Here is a 16835-nt window from a genome sequence, read left to right as displayed (position 1 = left end):
AAATGGTGAGGCCCTTGGACATGTCTAGGTGTTCAAGTAGGGTGTGATGCCAGGGAATATAAAAAAAAATTACCGAGAAAGCATTTTTATTATTATACTAGAATTTAGAATCACAATCTACATGTTATCTACATTCTGCAATGCAAGCATAATAGCAAGGAAGGTTATCAAATATGATTTTCAGGATCTAATTTTTAAAATAACACCAAATAAAATATCAAAGTTTTTAATTTTATGTTCCATATATAAAACAATATAATAACCTTAAGATATGGTTTTTATTTATGAGATATTGAAAATTATTTTTTTTACAAGGTTCTTTAGAAAATCTTTTTTTTTTTTTATATTTAAAATAACATATTTAACATATATTTATTTTTAAAAATATATTTAACAGATAATTTTGAGTTGTAAAAAAATTAACATAATTAACATATATTTATTTTAAAATTTAATTTTTAATATAAAAATATTAATTTCATTTTATAAAAAAATATTAAAAGTTAATCTCATCCTAATTATCAAATTAGAAAAATAAACTAAACGCTTTGGTAACCCAAACACATGTAAAACATTTTATTGGACCACAAAAATAATATTAATTCATAATATCATCCTACTCTTTACTTATACACTTATTTGCTTATAAATTACTTTCATTTGAGTTGAACTTGGTATTTAGACATGAAGCTTTGTTACATTTCAATATTTATTTGGTTTATTATTGTATTTTATGAATCATTGACCATAAAGTATTATTTTTTACTTGAATAAATATTGTTTTTTTATGTAATAACCTTTTGTTATTATTTATGTGAAGGCAATTATGACTGATTCCATAGTAGAAGTGCTATGTTATTGGAATGGAACAATTTTGAGGACAGAAATGGATTTGAGATATATTGGAAACAATGTAGAGATTGAGCCTATAGATGTGCCCATTCATACGACCTTTGTGGAGTTGTTGAAGATAATATATAATATCATTGGTGTTGACAGAGACTATCAGTTAGTCTTGAAATGTCGACATCCAACTGAAATGAACAAATTTCAACCATTAGTGGTGAGAAATGATCGGACAGTTGCACGTATGCTACTGGTGCCATCGAAGTATGGAATGCCTTCAGTTCAATTATTCATAGAGCAAACTCCCAACCACTATCATTTGAGTAATGAAATCGGTCATTTGACACGATTATCAACAGGTGATACTGATGTTGATGACGAAAATGAGAGAGATGAAGAAGATGATAGAGATAATGCAATCGACACAGATGAGATTCATTTACCTAATGATGATGAAAATTGTTGTCAAAGAGAAAATATTGATTTGGTGATGGTCCAACAAGTTGTGGAATGTGAAAGCACAAGATTTGTGAACCTTGAAGTTGGTGATAGGTCTAATAATCCTGAGGTTGAGTTTGAGGTTGAAAACACATCATTAGTTGCCTCCCCACATGGCACCCGATTTAATATCTCTAATGACAACCTAGAGGAAATATTTGTACCCGTTTCATATCATATGCCATCTACACCACAATTTTTAAATATGGACGAGGTAATTAATTGTGTTGTAAGTTATTGGACTCCATGGGAAAAACCAACTTTAGGAAATGTTGATGGGGAATTATCAATTGGCCAAATATTTTCCTCAAAATCATATTTGCAACATGCTGTGAAGATGTTTTCCATAAAGGCGCACAAAGAGTTTATTGTTTATAGATCAAATGCAAGTGTGTTAGTTCTTCAATGTAAAAAAGCACCAGAGTGCCAATGGCGACTAAGGACAATGACAGTGAAAGATACGGGTATGTTTAGAATCATAAAGTACAAAAGTCCTCATACATGTGTCAATCCATGTATTAATCAAGACCATTCACAGTTGGATTCCAGCTTTGTATCTGAGTATATTGAAACATTGGTGAAGGCAGAAATGACCATTACAATTGCTACAATTCAAGTTGTTGTTGCGGAACAATTTGGTTACCAAATTTCTTATCAAAAAGCAATGAAGGCAAAAAAGAAAGCAATGACTCGATTATTTGGTGATTGGTACAAGTCTTATGCAGAGTTGCCTCGTTTCTTCCTTGCCTTGGAGCAGTCAAATCCTAGATGCATTATGTATTCCAAAATGGTTCCTGAAAACAACGCAAATGAAGAAAATTATCAGCGCGTTTTTTGGGCATTCACTCCATCTATTAAAGGGTTTGCTCACTGTCGACCAGTTCTTAGTATTGATGGGACACATTTGTATGGAAAATATAAAGGGACTTTGCTGATTGCTATGGGATGTGATGGTAATAACCAATTGTTTCCACTTGCATTTGCCATTACAGAATGAGAGAATACAGATAGTTGGAGTTGGTTTTTGGCATGTATCAGAGTTGGAGTAACACAAAGGAAAGGGTTGTGTCTGATTTCTGATCGTCATCCTGGCATTATAGCTACTGTCAATGAAACATATTCGGGATGGACTGAGCCAGATGCTTGTCATAGATTTTGCATGCGTCATTTAGCGAGTAACTTCAACACAAAGTTCAAAGATAAGACTTTAAAGGATCTCATGTGTAGGGCTGCTATTGAGAGTAAAGTCAAAAAATTTATTTCTCACATGGAAACAATTGGCCAAATAAATGCCGAGGAGAAATTGGTTGGAGCAAATTCCTCTTGAAAAATGGGCACTCTCACATGATGGTGGGCGGAGATATGGGATTATGACAACTAACATGTCTGAAGTTTTTAATGGTGTCCTTAAGGGTGCTCGTAACTTACCAATAATAGCTTTAGTCCAGTTAACTTTCTATCGGGTTAACAGTTACTTCACAATTAGGCGGGAGCATGGTGCTAGTCGGCTCGCTTCAGGTGAAGAATTCACTCCACATATTGACGCCAAGATAAAGACTAAAGTTGTTAAGGCGGGTGCACATGAGGTTCTTTTGTATGATTATGTGGCGAGACGTTTTCATGTTAAAACTAGACACTCTATTGGAAGCAGTAATAGGAAACTTCGCTCAGTCGACAGTTGCTCGACCACCACTTGTTTGAGGTCGGTCGACATCTCGAGGGAGAGGTAGATATAGTAGTTGTTAGCTCATCACATCGTCAGTATCAGCATCATTACAACCCCCTACCTTTTTATCATCACGATTAGTACAGTCACCCATCTCTTCAGACGTACCATCAGTGCAGCACCCTACTTCTTCAAACCCACCATCAGCCCAACCCCTTACCTCTTCAGACCTACCATCAGTACAACCCCCTACCTCTTTAGACCTATCTCCATTACAACCTCCTACCTCTTCAGACCCACCATTAGTGCAGATTGACACATCTACTTAGCTAGATTTATCGCCAGCCACTTCGAGGGGTAGGCAGGGCCTACGTCGACCTAGATTGCTACCTCCACCACCACCTCTATTTCCAGCTCTATCCCCATCACAGACAGATGTTCTTCATGTGTCACATGCAGTACCTACTACAGTTAGAGAGGAGCGTCTAAAAAGGAAGAGAGTACCAGTTACATATAGGTTCTCTCCTTGTAGAGGCATGTGGGATTATATATGTTTTTTATTTTCCACTATATTAATGTTTAGTGGATATTTTTTGTGACTTTAATTAAACTATTAAAAATTACATTTTGTAGTAGACTTTTTGTAATTAATTTCATTAACTAGTTTTGTAAAAAAATCTATATATGACAACTACGACTTAAGAGTATACTATTATTTCGATAAAGATAAATTTATCATAATACAAATAAATTAATATCTTAAAAAACAACAAATTAAATATTTTAAATTAATAAATTGTACAATTTTATATATTATTTATATGTTCTATAAATTTATTATTTTAAGATTATTAATTTATTAATAAATAAAACATTCATTTATAATATCTTCTATTTATTAATTTATGTTTGTTGAAATAATACTAGATTCTTAAGTTTAAATATAAATAATTTATTATTAAAGTATATATTTTTAATTTCAATAATAAATTGTAATTTAATAGTTTTTAATTAAATTTGAAAGTAAAAAAAAAATTATAATTGAAATCTCAGTTACCAACTAGCTTAAAAGTATATTATTATTTCGATAAAAATAAATTTATCATAATACAAATAAATTAATATCTTAAAAAACAACAAATTAAATATCTTAAATTAATCAATTATACAATTTTATATATTATTTATATGTTATATAAATTTATTATTTTAAGATTATTAATTTATTAATAAATAAAATATTCATTTATAATATCTTTTATTTATCAATTTATGTTTGTTGAAGTAATACTAGATTTTTAAGTTTAAATATAAAAAATTTATTATTTAAGTATATTTTTTAAATTTCAATCATAAATTGTAATTTAATAGTTTTTAATTAAATTTGAAAGTAAAAAAAAAAATTATAATTGAAATCTCAATTATCAACTGCGGCTTAAAAGTATACTATTATTTCGATAAAGATAAATTTATCATAATACAAATAAATTAATATCTTAAAAAATAACAAATTAAATATATTAAATTAATAAATTATACAATTTTATATATTATTTATATGTTATATAAGTTTATTATTTTAAGATTATTAATTTATTAATAAATAAAATATTCATTTATAATATCTTCTATTTATCAATTTATGTTTGTTGAAGTAATACTAGAATTTTAAATTTAAATATAAATAATTTATTATTTACATATATTTTTAAATTTCATTCATAAATTGTAATTTAATAATTTTTAATTAAATTTTAAATTTAAATAAAAATTAACTAAAGCCGCAGTTTAAATAAAAATTAACTAAAGTCGCAGTTGGCAACTGCGGCTTTAGTTAAAAAATGAAGCCATGTTTGATAATTGCAGCTTTAGTACAAAAATAAAGTCGCAGTTACCAACTGCGGGTTTAGTTCAAAAATGAAGTCGGAGTTGCCAACTACGGTTTTCACTAAAATGACGAAAAAAATATATTTTTTTAATGACATGGTGCCTACGTGGTACCAAAGAGGCCAATTTGAACATAAATTAGTGGTTAGATGTTACAATTTAAATTGGACATTTAGCTCATCACATCGTCTTCCTGCCATGTCAGGTTTCTTGACGGAGTACTTGCTCTCCTTTGTCGGCCATAAAATTGATAGACCAACTTGTCTTGTCTAGCCAAAAGATCTTCAAGTTGTCGGTGATGTTCACGTCGTAATTGACCCATTTGATGTTGCATCCGTGACAAACGATTTGCATCAAATCTTATTCATTTAACTTGCTTTCACGGATCAGTCCTTCTTCGATCAATTCTTCATTTTCAGTCATGGTTTTCTATTCTGACTAAAAAAAAAAGTTCCCTTAGCAAAGAACTTCCCACAAACGGCGCCAAATTTGGAAGCTGTTTTTCTTTCTTCATTTTCTTGTGTATCTTTTATATGTTTAGAATTGCTGCATGCATACGATGCCATGAGAAAATTATTTTTGGAGGTTAGTGTTTTATAAGGTTAAAGGCATTCTTAAGGCATTTGCCTAAATGAGGTGAAACATAAGCCTCAAGGTGAGTTGGTCAACAATAGTTGTTCATGTGCACTACTTTGAGATGCACAAACTTAGCTCCTCTGGAGGGTGTACTATTTTTTTCTAGTATACTTGAGAAATGTGTAACTTCAATATGCAAAAATTTTAATTCTTAATAAAATTTTAAAAAAAATTAATACAAATGATTAAATATAATTTTTTTTTAATGTAAAATGAATTTTATTTTGTATAAATAAAAAATTAAAAATTTTAACCAAACAAAATGTTAGAACCATATTAAAGTTTCCATTATATATATATATATATATATATATATATAATTAAGCATTTCAACCAAGCAAAAAATTAAAATCATGTTCAAGTTACAATCATGACCAAAAAGGTAAAACCATGATCATTGGCTTTGATTTTCATATGAAAATTTAAAGGGAAAAGTGGGTTTTGCCTCATTAATTTGAAAAAAATATAGAAAAATGAACCTCAATTTTTATAAATTAGTTTTATCTTAATTAATTTAAAAATATTTTAAAATATATGTACTTTTTCATAAGTCAAACAACTTAAAATGACCTTTACTTGTTAGGGCAATAACACCAATTGACAATTTTATTTGTTTTTTACCATGAAAACTAATTTAAGATCAATAAAATAAGAAATTTTAAAAATTAAAAGTAAAAAAAAACTTTAAAATTAAATATATAAAAATAAAATATTAACATTCATTTCGCTAAATCACACCAATATAAAATACAATGAGAATCAATATTTAATTTTTTTTTTTAATTTGTAAGTTTTCTGGTTTTAATTCTATTTAATTTTTAACTTTTTGGTTTTTATTGTATTTAATTTTTAAGTATTTTAAAATTTTAAAATTTCTTATTATATTGTTGATGTCAATTAACAAAATTTTTATTCAATGTTATTATTAAAAAAAAAAAGAAGAAGAAAATGAGTTGATTGAGATAATACATGATATAAAATCATATTAATTAGGGAATTCAAAAGATTTTATTTATCATTTGAGGATGCTAGAGAATTTTTTTTCAAAATGATCTGTATATCATATTATCAATAAAAAATTTATGATATGTTTATTTGTAAAATACTTTTATTAAATTAAAATGATAAATTAATTATTTGATAATTTTATTTAATATTATCAAGTAAAAGGGTATTTTAGGAAATGTTTACATCACTTTTGCATTAATTAGTTATCTAAGCATACACACTTATATTACTTTCATTGTACATAACTTAAGTACATTAGAAGTTGTACAGATAATACAAGTCATAAATTTCTAACAAGATGATAAGTTATTTATAATTAATTCATGAATTTGGGCAATCCAATAGAGACTATAATACACTATTCTCTTGTGTCAAGCATGAAATGAGATATTAGGTGGAAGACTTTTGGGTAGACGAGTTCTGTGACGACTACAACAGTCTTGACACTTCATTGAAGATTCGATCTAGGAACATCCTGATCGTAGGTTCGAGTTTCTATCTCTATATTTGTGTTCTTTGTTAGCTTTTAATGTCGTATTTTTCCACCATTATATATTTAGAGAAACCTAGGATAGAATACGTGCTTCCTATATGATTCAAGGTCGAGGAACGGAACAATTAGGAGTTCCTAGAAACTGGAATCAAAACCTTAGGTTAGGTTCTTGCATGCTAGGTCTTTTCTAGGATGTGCTCACATATGTTTCACAAGGTTTTTCCTTTCATCCTATGACCTAGAGGGATGTATAAATGGAAGTTTATTCGTTCTCATGAATGAATATGGATAGTGTGATATATGTTTTTCTTTTCTCTATATTGGATTGTAAGCTTTGTGTTTAAGAGCGTAGACTTTTTCTTCATTGTAAAAATTAATTTTTTATCCATCTTTGTAATCTAAGAGAAGGAAGATCGTGATCTAAGCATTCAGAAAAATCCTTGGTGGACAAAAAAGTGAGTTTTCTAATGGAAAAGTGGCCAAAAAATGTTGGAGAAGCAACCTCGGGTGTGCAGCTAAAAACTGTAGTGTCGAGCGCTTAAATTAGTGCTTGGGCAACCTACAACACTTAAGCACTCATCAAGTGCTCAATCAAGGCACTCAAGCGCTCCAAATCATTTTGAATGCCCTTCAAGAACATTTTGGGCACTTGAGCATTGGTGACGGTTGTTTGCTGATTTAGGATATTTTTCTTAAGGCCTTTTTTTTTTTTTTTTTTTTTTTAATTTCTAACCCTATTTTTTGGTTGTAGGTATTTTTGGTAATTTGGATTTTATCCAAATTTGTTATCAATTATGCAATAAGATTATTTTATGTTTTTTTTATATATGGCCTGAAATAAAATATTCTTGTATTCTTATAAGAAATAAATTTTCATAAAAATTTATTTTCAAATATTATTTATTTTGAATTGGATGTTAGTTTTTTTTTTTTTTTGGTTATTTCCTTTCGGAATTTCCCTCTGGTTATAGGATAAGTGGTTCTTCAAGCCCTCCCCTTGAGAGAAAGAGAACAACATCTATGACGATCCTCTGGCTCTCTCCCCCAAGAGGAGGAGGATAGAACCAAGTCCTTCATGCTCTCCCCCCCTTGGGAGAATGACTATTTTTGGATAAGAAAAGTTCAAGACAAGGAAATTAAGAACAATTTCCATTTAGCACAAGCATTCTAATTTAGGTAATAAATAAAAGTTTTAGAAAATCTTATGATAAAAATAGTTACCAAAATATTTTTGAAAATTTTAGCAATTTAATGAGAACAAAACATTTTGAAAGTACTTTCTATAGAGTATGCATGTGAACTTTTGGGGGGTTTTACACTTATATATAAGAGAATTTCTTTCAAGGTTTTTATTATACCTCTAACACCATTAGTATCGATGGAAAATATGATACCTCTAATACCATTAGTATCAATGGAAAATATGATACCACTCAGAGTGTCAGTAAAAATTCTAATACCATGTATCAGTGTAATTATATAAAGATTAAATCATTCACACATATTAGAAAAAAAGAATTATCTTGATTCGACCAATCTTGCTTATATTATCGCACAAGGAAACCCATTCACAATGCTTTTGAAAAAAAAAAATTTTTAAAAAGGAAGAGAGAAAAACAAAAAAAAAAAAAGACACATGCAACTCTTTAGCCCAAAATAACCCAATTCTTAGATTATGTTTGGTTCCCAAAAAATTTGAAGGAAAATGTGAGGAAAAAAAAAATAGAAAAGAAAAGCGAAATGAAAGAAAAAGTGAATAATAATAAAAAAAAAGATTAAAATTTAATAAATTATTTTTATATGTTTTTTAAAACTCATTTCAATTATTTTCCTCCATTATATAAAGACTAAATAATTTTGAAATGCATAATTTTTTTAACTAATTTTAACTATATTTATTTCCTTTCTAATTTGCCATTGTGGAACCAAACATGAAAAACCATTTTCCTTAGTATTTTTTCCCTTAGTACTTTCCTAGAACCAAAGATAGCCTTAATATCTACACCCTAAACCACAAGTCCTTGCTTCATCATGCGTTTCTCATTTTTTCTTACATCTCTACCTATCCAACATAGTCTTCATAATCTCATCTCAATCTCTTAATTTTTTCTTCTAATCATCTAGATATTCCTAACAACTTTGCTCGATATCTATTGTTACAAGGAAATACCCATACATATAATACTTTATACAATATTTTTTACCAAAAGAAACATTTTCTAAACAAGAATTTAAGACACAAGTAAAAAAGCTTTCCTTCCTTTTTTTTGTTCTTTTTTGATAGGCAAACTGAAATTCATATAGAAGGCTCCTAATAGAAGGGGGCACATCAACCCTATCTATCCTATCTACACAAGGATAGTTAGACTGATTGTACATTATTGGACTTTATAAAAGGTCATAATTTGCCCTTATTTTGGAAGAGAGAGATGCATGGCTCCTTGGATCTTCTAACTATCAATTGCCAAGAATGTTGATCAAATTCATTGTGTATGCATGCATGCATGCCTACCTGCCAGAGCCTGTTTAATTCCAACTACTTAATCTAAACAATACTAGAAACTTCTTTCCTTAACAAATATCTCATAAAAAGTCAGCAGTTTGAAAACCAAAAACAAAGTATGGATCATCTGACTTGAGTTAGATAATCAAACTTTCCTTGTTAAAAAAAAAAAAAGGATACTTCTACAAGTCATGGTACAGGTATGTTAACATGAAAATCCACCAGCCCTCTTCACAGGACTGGGAAAAACCATTGATACACAAGCCATCCCTCAAAATTATCAAGGCAAGCTAGGGACTCTACCTCTATATAAAGATAATCGTTGTTACTGAACCTAGAAATCTAACAAGCTTAAAATTTTCTCTTCTACCTACCCATTTTTTGATTAATATGTTGGAGACGTTTGGTGGATCATATTTACAAAGCGTCTACCAGGGCTGCTAGCTAAAGGTCGAGTTTACCAAATGCAGTACCCCCAAAGTAAGCAGTAATGCCCTTTAAATGGTTTTGCACATAATTTTCTTCAATCTGCACATGTCAAAGGTGTTGTTATAATTAGGCAAGGAAACTTACAGGTGGAGAAAATTGACCTAGATGGCATTAGAAGAAATGGAGATCGATAGGAAGATGTCAGATGACCATCCTATAAACTGGTACCTCAATATTTAGAGGAGGAGAAGATAGCCAAGAAAGTTCTTCCACTTGGCGCAAGTCCACATTCCGGGGTAAGAACATAATGATGTTAGGTGTTATTGCTTGAGCGGCTTGAAATAATGAATACCTGCACAAGCATTGTGGTTAGGTTTCAAGGAAGTGAACCATCAAAGCATCAGTGACAGATTGTTTCAAGTGTGCGATACACCTAAAATTCACAACTTAAGTTAATGCTTTAGTGGAAGTCCCTTAGAGAACCAAGCAACTTTGCCCAAGTATGTCCTAAGAACATGGAGCTAATGTAGATGTAAGCATTAACATCAGTATTGATTTAAAAATAAATAAAAAGTCTAAATGAAAATTTCTAATGAAATATTGGGAAGCCTTAATAGAGACATCAGTTTAAAATTTACAGCCAGAATATTAGATAAAATGTGTACATGGCAAGTAGCCAGTTGTAGGTAGCAAAATGATCTGTAGCCGGGAGCATGGTGAAAACATCAATCAACATAATACCATCTGTGCATGATCATTAACATGCAGAACCATGTAATATCACTAAAAGCATACAACCCACTAAAATGTTCAATAACATGATACATCATTTATGTACCCATTTGAAAATTAAAAGAAAATAATAATAATAAAATGATCATTCTTCAAATGACAACAGACCTTTTTCTATTCTATACCATTCTTTATGTGCTAGATGAAGTAATAGATTTTTCAACATTTTTAATTTAACGCTACCAATGAAAGTGAAAACAAAGACATCTTTGCTTACCCATCTTTCGGTTTGAGTAAATCAAGGGAAAAATTCGGAATTGTTTTATATGCTGGCCCTCCCCATGGTGGTGCAAGAAATGCTATGTCTCCCTAACAAAATTAGCAAACAGAAAGCTTAAAATGAAAAATAATGTTAACAAAAGAGTTTATTCCATCTCATATTAAAAAAATTTCACCAGCTTCAGGTAAAAAAATTCTGTTTCAGCTCAATATTACAAAATGCAGTTGAAGCACTTTTTCCTTTGCCCTCTATGTGTAACAAAGATTGTTAGATATTACAAAAAATCATTATTCCATGAATCAAGAGGCTCAGATCTTAAGAGTCATGTTTCCAAAAGTTCATCTATCAACAAAAAATTAGAAACTTCAACAACAATAATCTTAAGTCCTGAATCAAACAAATTTTGACAAACTGAAACTTAAGCTAAAGAAACCAAAAGAGAGGGGGAGGAAACTAAATAGCTCACTGCAATAACAGCAGGAGCAGTGCCCCTAAAGTAACTACTGAATAGAAAGCAACTTATAAGAAACAACTCTATCAAATACCTAGCTTATAACTAATTATATTAACTGGGAGCAAACCCCATATGCATTATAGCAGTCCCAATACAGAAATTATAAAAAATAAAAACTGAATTATCACTTTTTAATGAAGTGTGCACAGACCTAAGAAACCATAGTTTTTGTGGCACAGCACCATTAAATCCTAAAAACAACAAGTGGACCATTATTTCTCGAATAAATCTGCAAGGGCTTAATTGCTCACTTCATTCTGAGGGAATCAAAGGAAAGGGAGTCATACCCTTTCCTTTGTTTACTTGCATTTTAGCATTTTCGGAATCAAAATGTAGGAGTAGGCCCACCAATATTTGAGGAAACCTATTCCTCCAAATGGGGCAATGGGATTCTCCTCCAAAAGCAAAGAAATGGATTCCAAGAGTTGGACTACCTAAATGCCACTCCCACTAGTCCTAAATACTTTAAAATAAAGATTTAAATATTTTAAAATAAAGTTCTAAATATTTAAAATTTTGAATACAAATCAAAATATTAAAAATGAATATTTAATTATTTAAATATTAAAAACCATTAAAATAAATATTTGCCCATTGGAGCTAATTTTTAAAAGGTGTAAAAATCATGGATCCTTCAAAACCATTATTATAGCAAATATTTTTTATTTTAAAAAATAATCCCATAATTTAAATTAATAAAAATCCTTTTTTAAAAAATGCAAATATTAGAAATATGATTTTTATTCATTTTCAATATATTTTTTTTAATCTCTAATGATAATAATGAAAATTATTTGTAACCTATCAAAAAATAAAAACATTATGTGTGTAAGGGCAAAATGATCAAAGTACAACAGTTCATTCTGTTTCCTGCATGGTTAGTAAACACTTCAAAGGCAATCAACTTCATTTCAATTCCAATTCATGCATTGCAAGTAAATGCTTCAATGGAATTCCTGATTCTGATTCCCTTTCCTTTCATTCATTTTCTTTCCCTTATCCAATTTCTTTAAATCCAATTTCTTTTTCCTTTAAAGTTTAGCAAACACGTCATAAATTTCCATCTAGCCTTTGAAATTTAGTAAACATGCCATAAATTACCATCTAGGCATCAGCACAATGGTGTTTTCTGCATCAGCAATCATGAAGTGAACCTTATTTCATTTAATTGAGACTTTCCAAGTTGTCTTGCTAACTGTTCCATTTTTCCATTAGTCAATGGCTAACAGTGCACCAGTGATCAATGTTTAGCATGCAGATGTTGCCAACTATCATTAAGCTAAATTTCAATGACTCTTGCTAAGGCAAAGCTGTTCAAAATTAAAACAAGAAGATTACAGAAGTTTTGACCCTATTCCAAGTATCAACTCAAGGAGCTTCACCCAAGGCTTTTTTAGAAAGAAATAAGTTTCTCAATAAATAGCATATTCTGTGCAGTTTCTTTAATAATTAAATGGCACTCCAGTTATTCAAATAGAGAGAGATATCATAATGAAGTCAAGTTGCCTACAAAGGGTGGAGTGGAAGCTTGAAAACTCCTAGACTAAGTAAGTAACTATCCTTGTCAAAGTTAGAATGGAGTACAAGAGAATGGTTTTAGCAGCTAAAGTTCCCCAAAATGGAAGTTCCAACTGAATCAACAATTGACAGTCTTCCTATTGAGAGGATTGAAGATGAAAGAAAACAATTAAATCAAAATTCCTAATACCATAATTGCATGATCCTACCCTAGCTACTACACAGAAACAACAGCATTACAAGTCAATAAAAGCAACCCCACACGGGATAATGGAATCCAGAAAGGTCAACTTAATGCTGAAGAAACTAAGGTCAAATTAACTTTGTTTGACAAATTCAATCAAATTATCTAAATATCTAAAAACCAAATTACCAGAATATTATAAAGCACTCCCAACAAAACAAAGGAAACACAATCTAAAGGAGCAGGAAACTGCAGGCACCGACTAACAAACCAACTGGCATGACATTGCTTTTAAATCAACTGCAGGAATAGGCAGTATTAATTAGAATTTAAAAGGTACAAAGGACAACATTACCTTCAAAGATGAAGCAAGTTGGAAAAAATCTCCAATAATAAAATCAATATAATCTGCCACTCCATATATCTTCGCATTATTAAAAGCCAATTCAACCTTGTGAGGATCAATGTCAATAGCAACAACATGGTGACACCTAAAAGGGGCAAAAAGAATAGTCAACCAACTCCTATTCTAGAGATAAAATATAGATTAATCCTTTAAATCTGACATGATTAAAATAAAAGATAAACAAAGCCAAGGTTGAAAACCAAAAACTAGAGCTTTGCAAAGGTGTAGTGGCATTTACCCAGTCAAATATACTTACATGGTTAGTGAAATGCTTTTGATTCTCTCTCTCTCCACACGCACGCGCGCACACACACACACATTGTGATAGACAAAATGTTATACAGGAAGACACAGTCAAGGGAAAAAAAGCACTACCCCAAAATGAAGCTTATCATCCCCTCAAGCTGTCAATGAAATCTAACAAAGATAATTTTCACCCCTCTACAGACCCGTGAACAAAGGGAGAGTAGATCGAAGTAGATCTTTCAATGTTAAAAAGAACTAAGATGAATATAACCCATAATTCCTATAATCAAGAAACTTCAACCAAATTTGAATGGGCTCAAGCACTCGGCTTGTTGAACAAGTAAACAAAATAAAGATAACTGACAAGTTAAAGGCAGAGACATAAAGCAAAACCCACATTTTAGCAAATTGAATGGTATTGCCTCCAACACCTGAAAAGCAATCAATTACACATCCACCCCCACTCCTCTCGGCATGCCTTATTGCAATCTCCTCAGGTGTAACAGAAAACCAACCTTCCTCATCCATTTTGATACCATCATCATAGCTTGAAAAAAGATTGTACCTTTGAAGCCAATACTTCTCAACAAGAGGGCTGATCCCTTTTTCTGTGGTTCTCTTTCTCCCTTTAATTTTCACTGAGGACAAGAAACAAAAAGAAGGTGGGGGTTTCAGACTATGCCTCGTGGAGGTTTCAATTGTTTCCCCAGAAAATAAAAAACAGTTCCCCACTTCTCAAACTAATTGTTCCAAGCAATCATTTTTCAATCATAACAGGCTGCCCATAAAAGTGGAAAAAAAAAAAAAATTGAGATTAGTAATGTACCATTTGTTTGCTGAGAAAATTTGGGAAAATAAAAGAAACTAAAATGTTTTCATTGCTCTCACTCTCAAAAAACAAGAAATGAAATTAGCTTGCAACTCTCTCAACTACTTCTTGGAAATTGGGTCCAAAATACCATGGTTTCAGGGTATGAAGCCATCTATCATTGAAAATGGTTCCATGGAACAATGCGGGTTTCAGAGTATGCTCCACTGAGCTCTTGTTTGTTTCCCAGAAGGCATTTATTTTCCCTGAAAATAAAAATTTAATCCCCACTTCTAAGGATAACTGTCTCAAGCAACCATTTCCCATGCAAACAACCAACACAAAAAAGAATCGGGGGAAAAAAAAAAACCAGACAAACAAAGAGAAAAAAAAAGGAAAATAAACAAATGAAGTTGTTGGTTGAGGCTAATAATAGAGATTAGCAATGCTATAAACTTAACAGAGCTTCTGCTCGTTTCCAAACAAAGTCTTTTTCCCTTTTTTTTTTTTTCCAAAGATGAATATAATCCCCAGATATCACATTTCTACCCACAAAGATGAGATACCTAATCCGATAAGGAAAGAAAAACAGAATAAGAAAGGAAAACTCCGAAATTGATGATAGGCCAACGAAATATAGTGACGTAATGCAAATACACAATGAGAACGGTGTGTTTGTTTCCTGAGAAACTATGGAAAAAGAGGAGAAACTAAAAATTTTCAAAGGGGTTAGGGTTTTTTCTCCCGTACGTCGCCGTTTCGAGAGCTTCCGTTTCTTTGAACGACGCCTTGTTGGTTTGTTTGAGAGCTCAGACTCCATGAGAGTCAGTGGATTTGCTCTGATTTTAATTTTCAGTATCAGCATCAGTACTGCAGGTGGAAGATCAATGACTACTCGGTCGTTGCATCTGAGCGACGTCGTTTCATGAAACGGAGAAAACGGAACGACACCGTTTCAGAACGTCCAATTATATTTTCTTTCCTCCACATTTCCCTCAAATTTTTTGAGAACCAAACATGGTTTTAAAGTTATTTGGACTTTGAACTTTTAAAATTTCAAAATATAATTTCTTACTAAATTTGATGCTAAAATATATATAATTATTTATTTAGTTTTCTATATATTTTTGTGAGGAATCTAATAATATTCCACTCAATTTTTAGATCAAATTTTTATCCATGAAGAAATAGATAATTATATAATTAAAATTTTATTTTATAATAATATTGGGCAAAAAAGGGAGACTATGCAACCATTTTTTAATAGACAATGATATAATTATTATTTTTTAACATAAATTTCAAAAGAAAAAAAAATACTATAAAAAATAAAAATATCTTCTCCTAAAATGCTAAAGAGACAGAGTTCTATAACAATTAAATTATAATAATAACATCGAAATTATAATAATAAGATCAATGTTTTTACAACAAAAGAATTTCTATAAATAAAATTATAATTAATCAAAAAAGAAGAATAAAAGTAGGAGGGAGCTTGGTCATGGCATGTCATGGTCATGTTTAAAGTCACTTAAAATGATTTTTTTTTTTCTTTTTGTATGATATAATATAAAACTTCTATCAAAACATTTTTTTTTTCCAATTTATATTCAAACACAAAGAAATTTTCTTTAGAATAGAAAATATGCAACAAACTAAAAACACTAGAATCACTCTTAGGTCTAAAAGCATTTGAAAAATAATCACTTCCAAATGGAGCATAAAGGTCTAAAATAATTTTCTTATATTTAAATAATATATAAAAATAAGAAAAAAAAATGGCAATATGTTTGGTTTCAAAAGAATACTAAGGAAAGTAAAAAATAGTATGAAAAATAATTTTTGCATATTTGATTTATCATGAAAAAAAATTTTAAATTATTTAAAAAGAGAGAAAAAAAAAGGAGTTTGAAGGAACATTTAAGAATAATTTATAAACTTTAAATTTAACTTTTTTCTTTTCTTTTGTCTAGCATTTTCCTTTAGATTAAGTTGTGGTTCCGAGAGAAAGTATTACGAAAAGAAAAAAAAATGCTAATAAAATTGGTTTTTTCATATTTGGTTTATCCTATAAAAAATATTTAAAAAAAAAGGAAAAAAGAAATATAATTAAGATTAATAAGAAATTTAAACATTTTCAAATTATTTAATATTGAGGAGTTAAAATGAGTTTAAAATAGT

At 30.1% G+C, this 16835-nt stretch overlaps 1 protein-coding gene across 2 annotated transcripts; it reads right to left on the bottom strand.

Annotated features, from left to right (window-relative positions):
• Positions 1-9587: 9587 nt before the first annotated feature.
• On the bottom strand, positions 9588-15495 carry LOC117921568 (trimethylguanosine synthase-like). Of its 2 annotated transcripts, XM_034839485.1 has the most exons (7): positions 15405-15463; positions 14806-14920; positions 14244-14484; positions 13550-13685; positions 10976-11067; positions 10195-10318; positions 9588-10065 (listed from the first exon to the last, which is right to left on the bottom strand). In XM_034839485.1, exons 3-7 carry the CDS (start codon positions 14372-14374, stop codon positions 9982-9984), a joined length of 567 nt encoding a protein of 188 aa, XP_034695376.1. In that variant the 5' UTR covers positions 14375-14484; positions 14806-14920; positions 15405-15463; the 3' UTR covers positions 9588-9981. The 2 variants fall into 2 exon arrangements, with proteins under 2 accessions (XP_034695376.1, XP_034695375.1); XM_034839484.1 differs by lacking the exon at positions 14806-14920 and having other exon boundaries at positions 15405-15495.
• Positions 15496-16835: the final 1340 nt, after the last annotated feature.

This window comes from Vitis riparia, chromosome 9 (assembly GCF_004353265.1).
Source record: "Vitis riparia cultivar Riparia Gloire de Montpellier isolate 1030 chromosome 9, EGFV_Vit.rip_1.0, whole genome shotgun sequence".
Taxonomy (NCBI): domain Eukaryota; kingdom Viridiplantae; phylum Streptophyta; class Magnoliopsida; order Vitales; family Vitaceae; genus Vitis; species Vitis riparia.
This window is presented reverse-complemented; position numbering and strand designations above follow the sequence as displayed.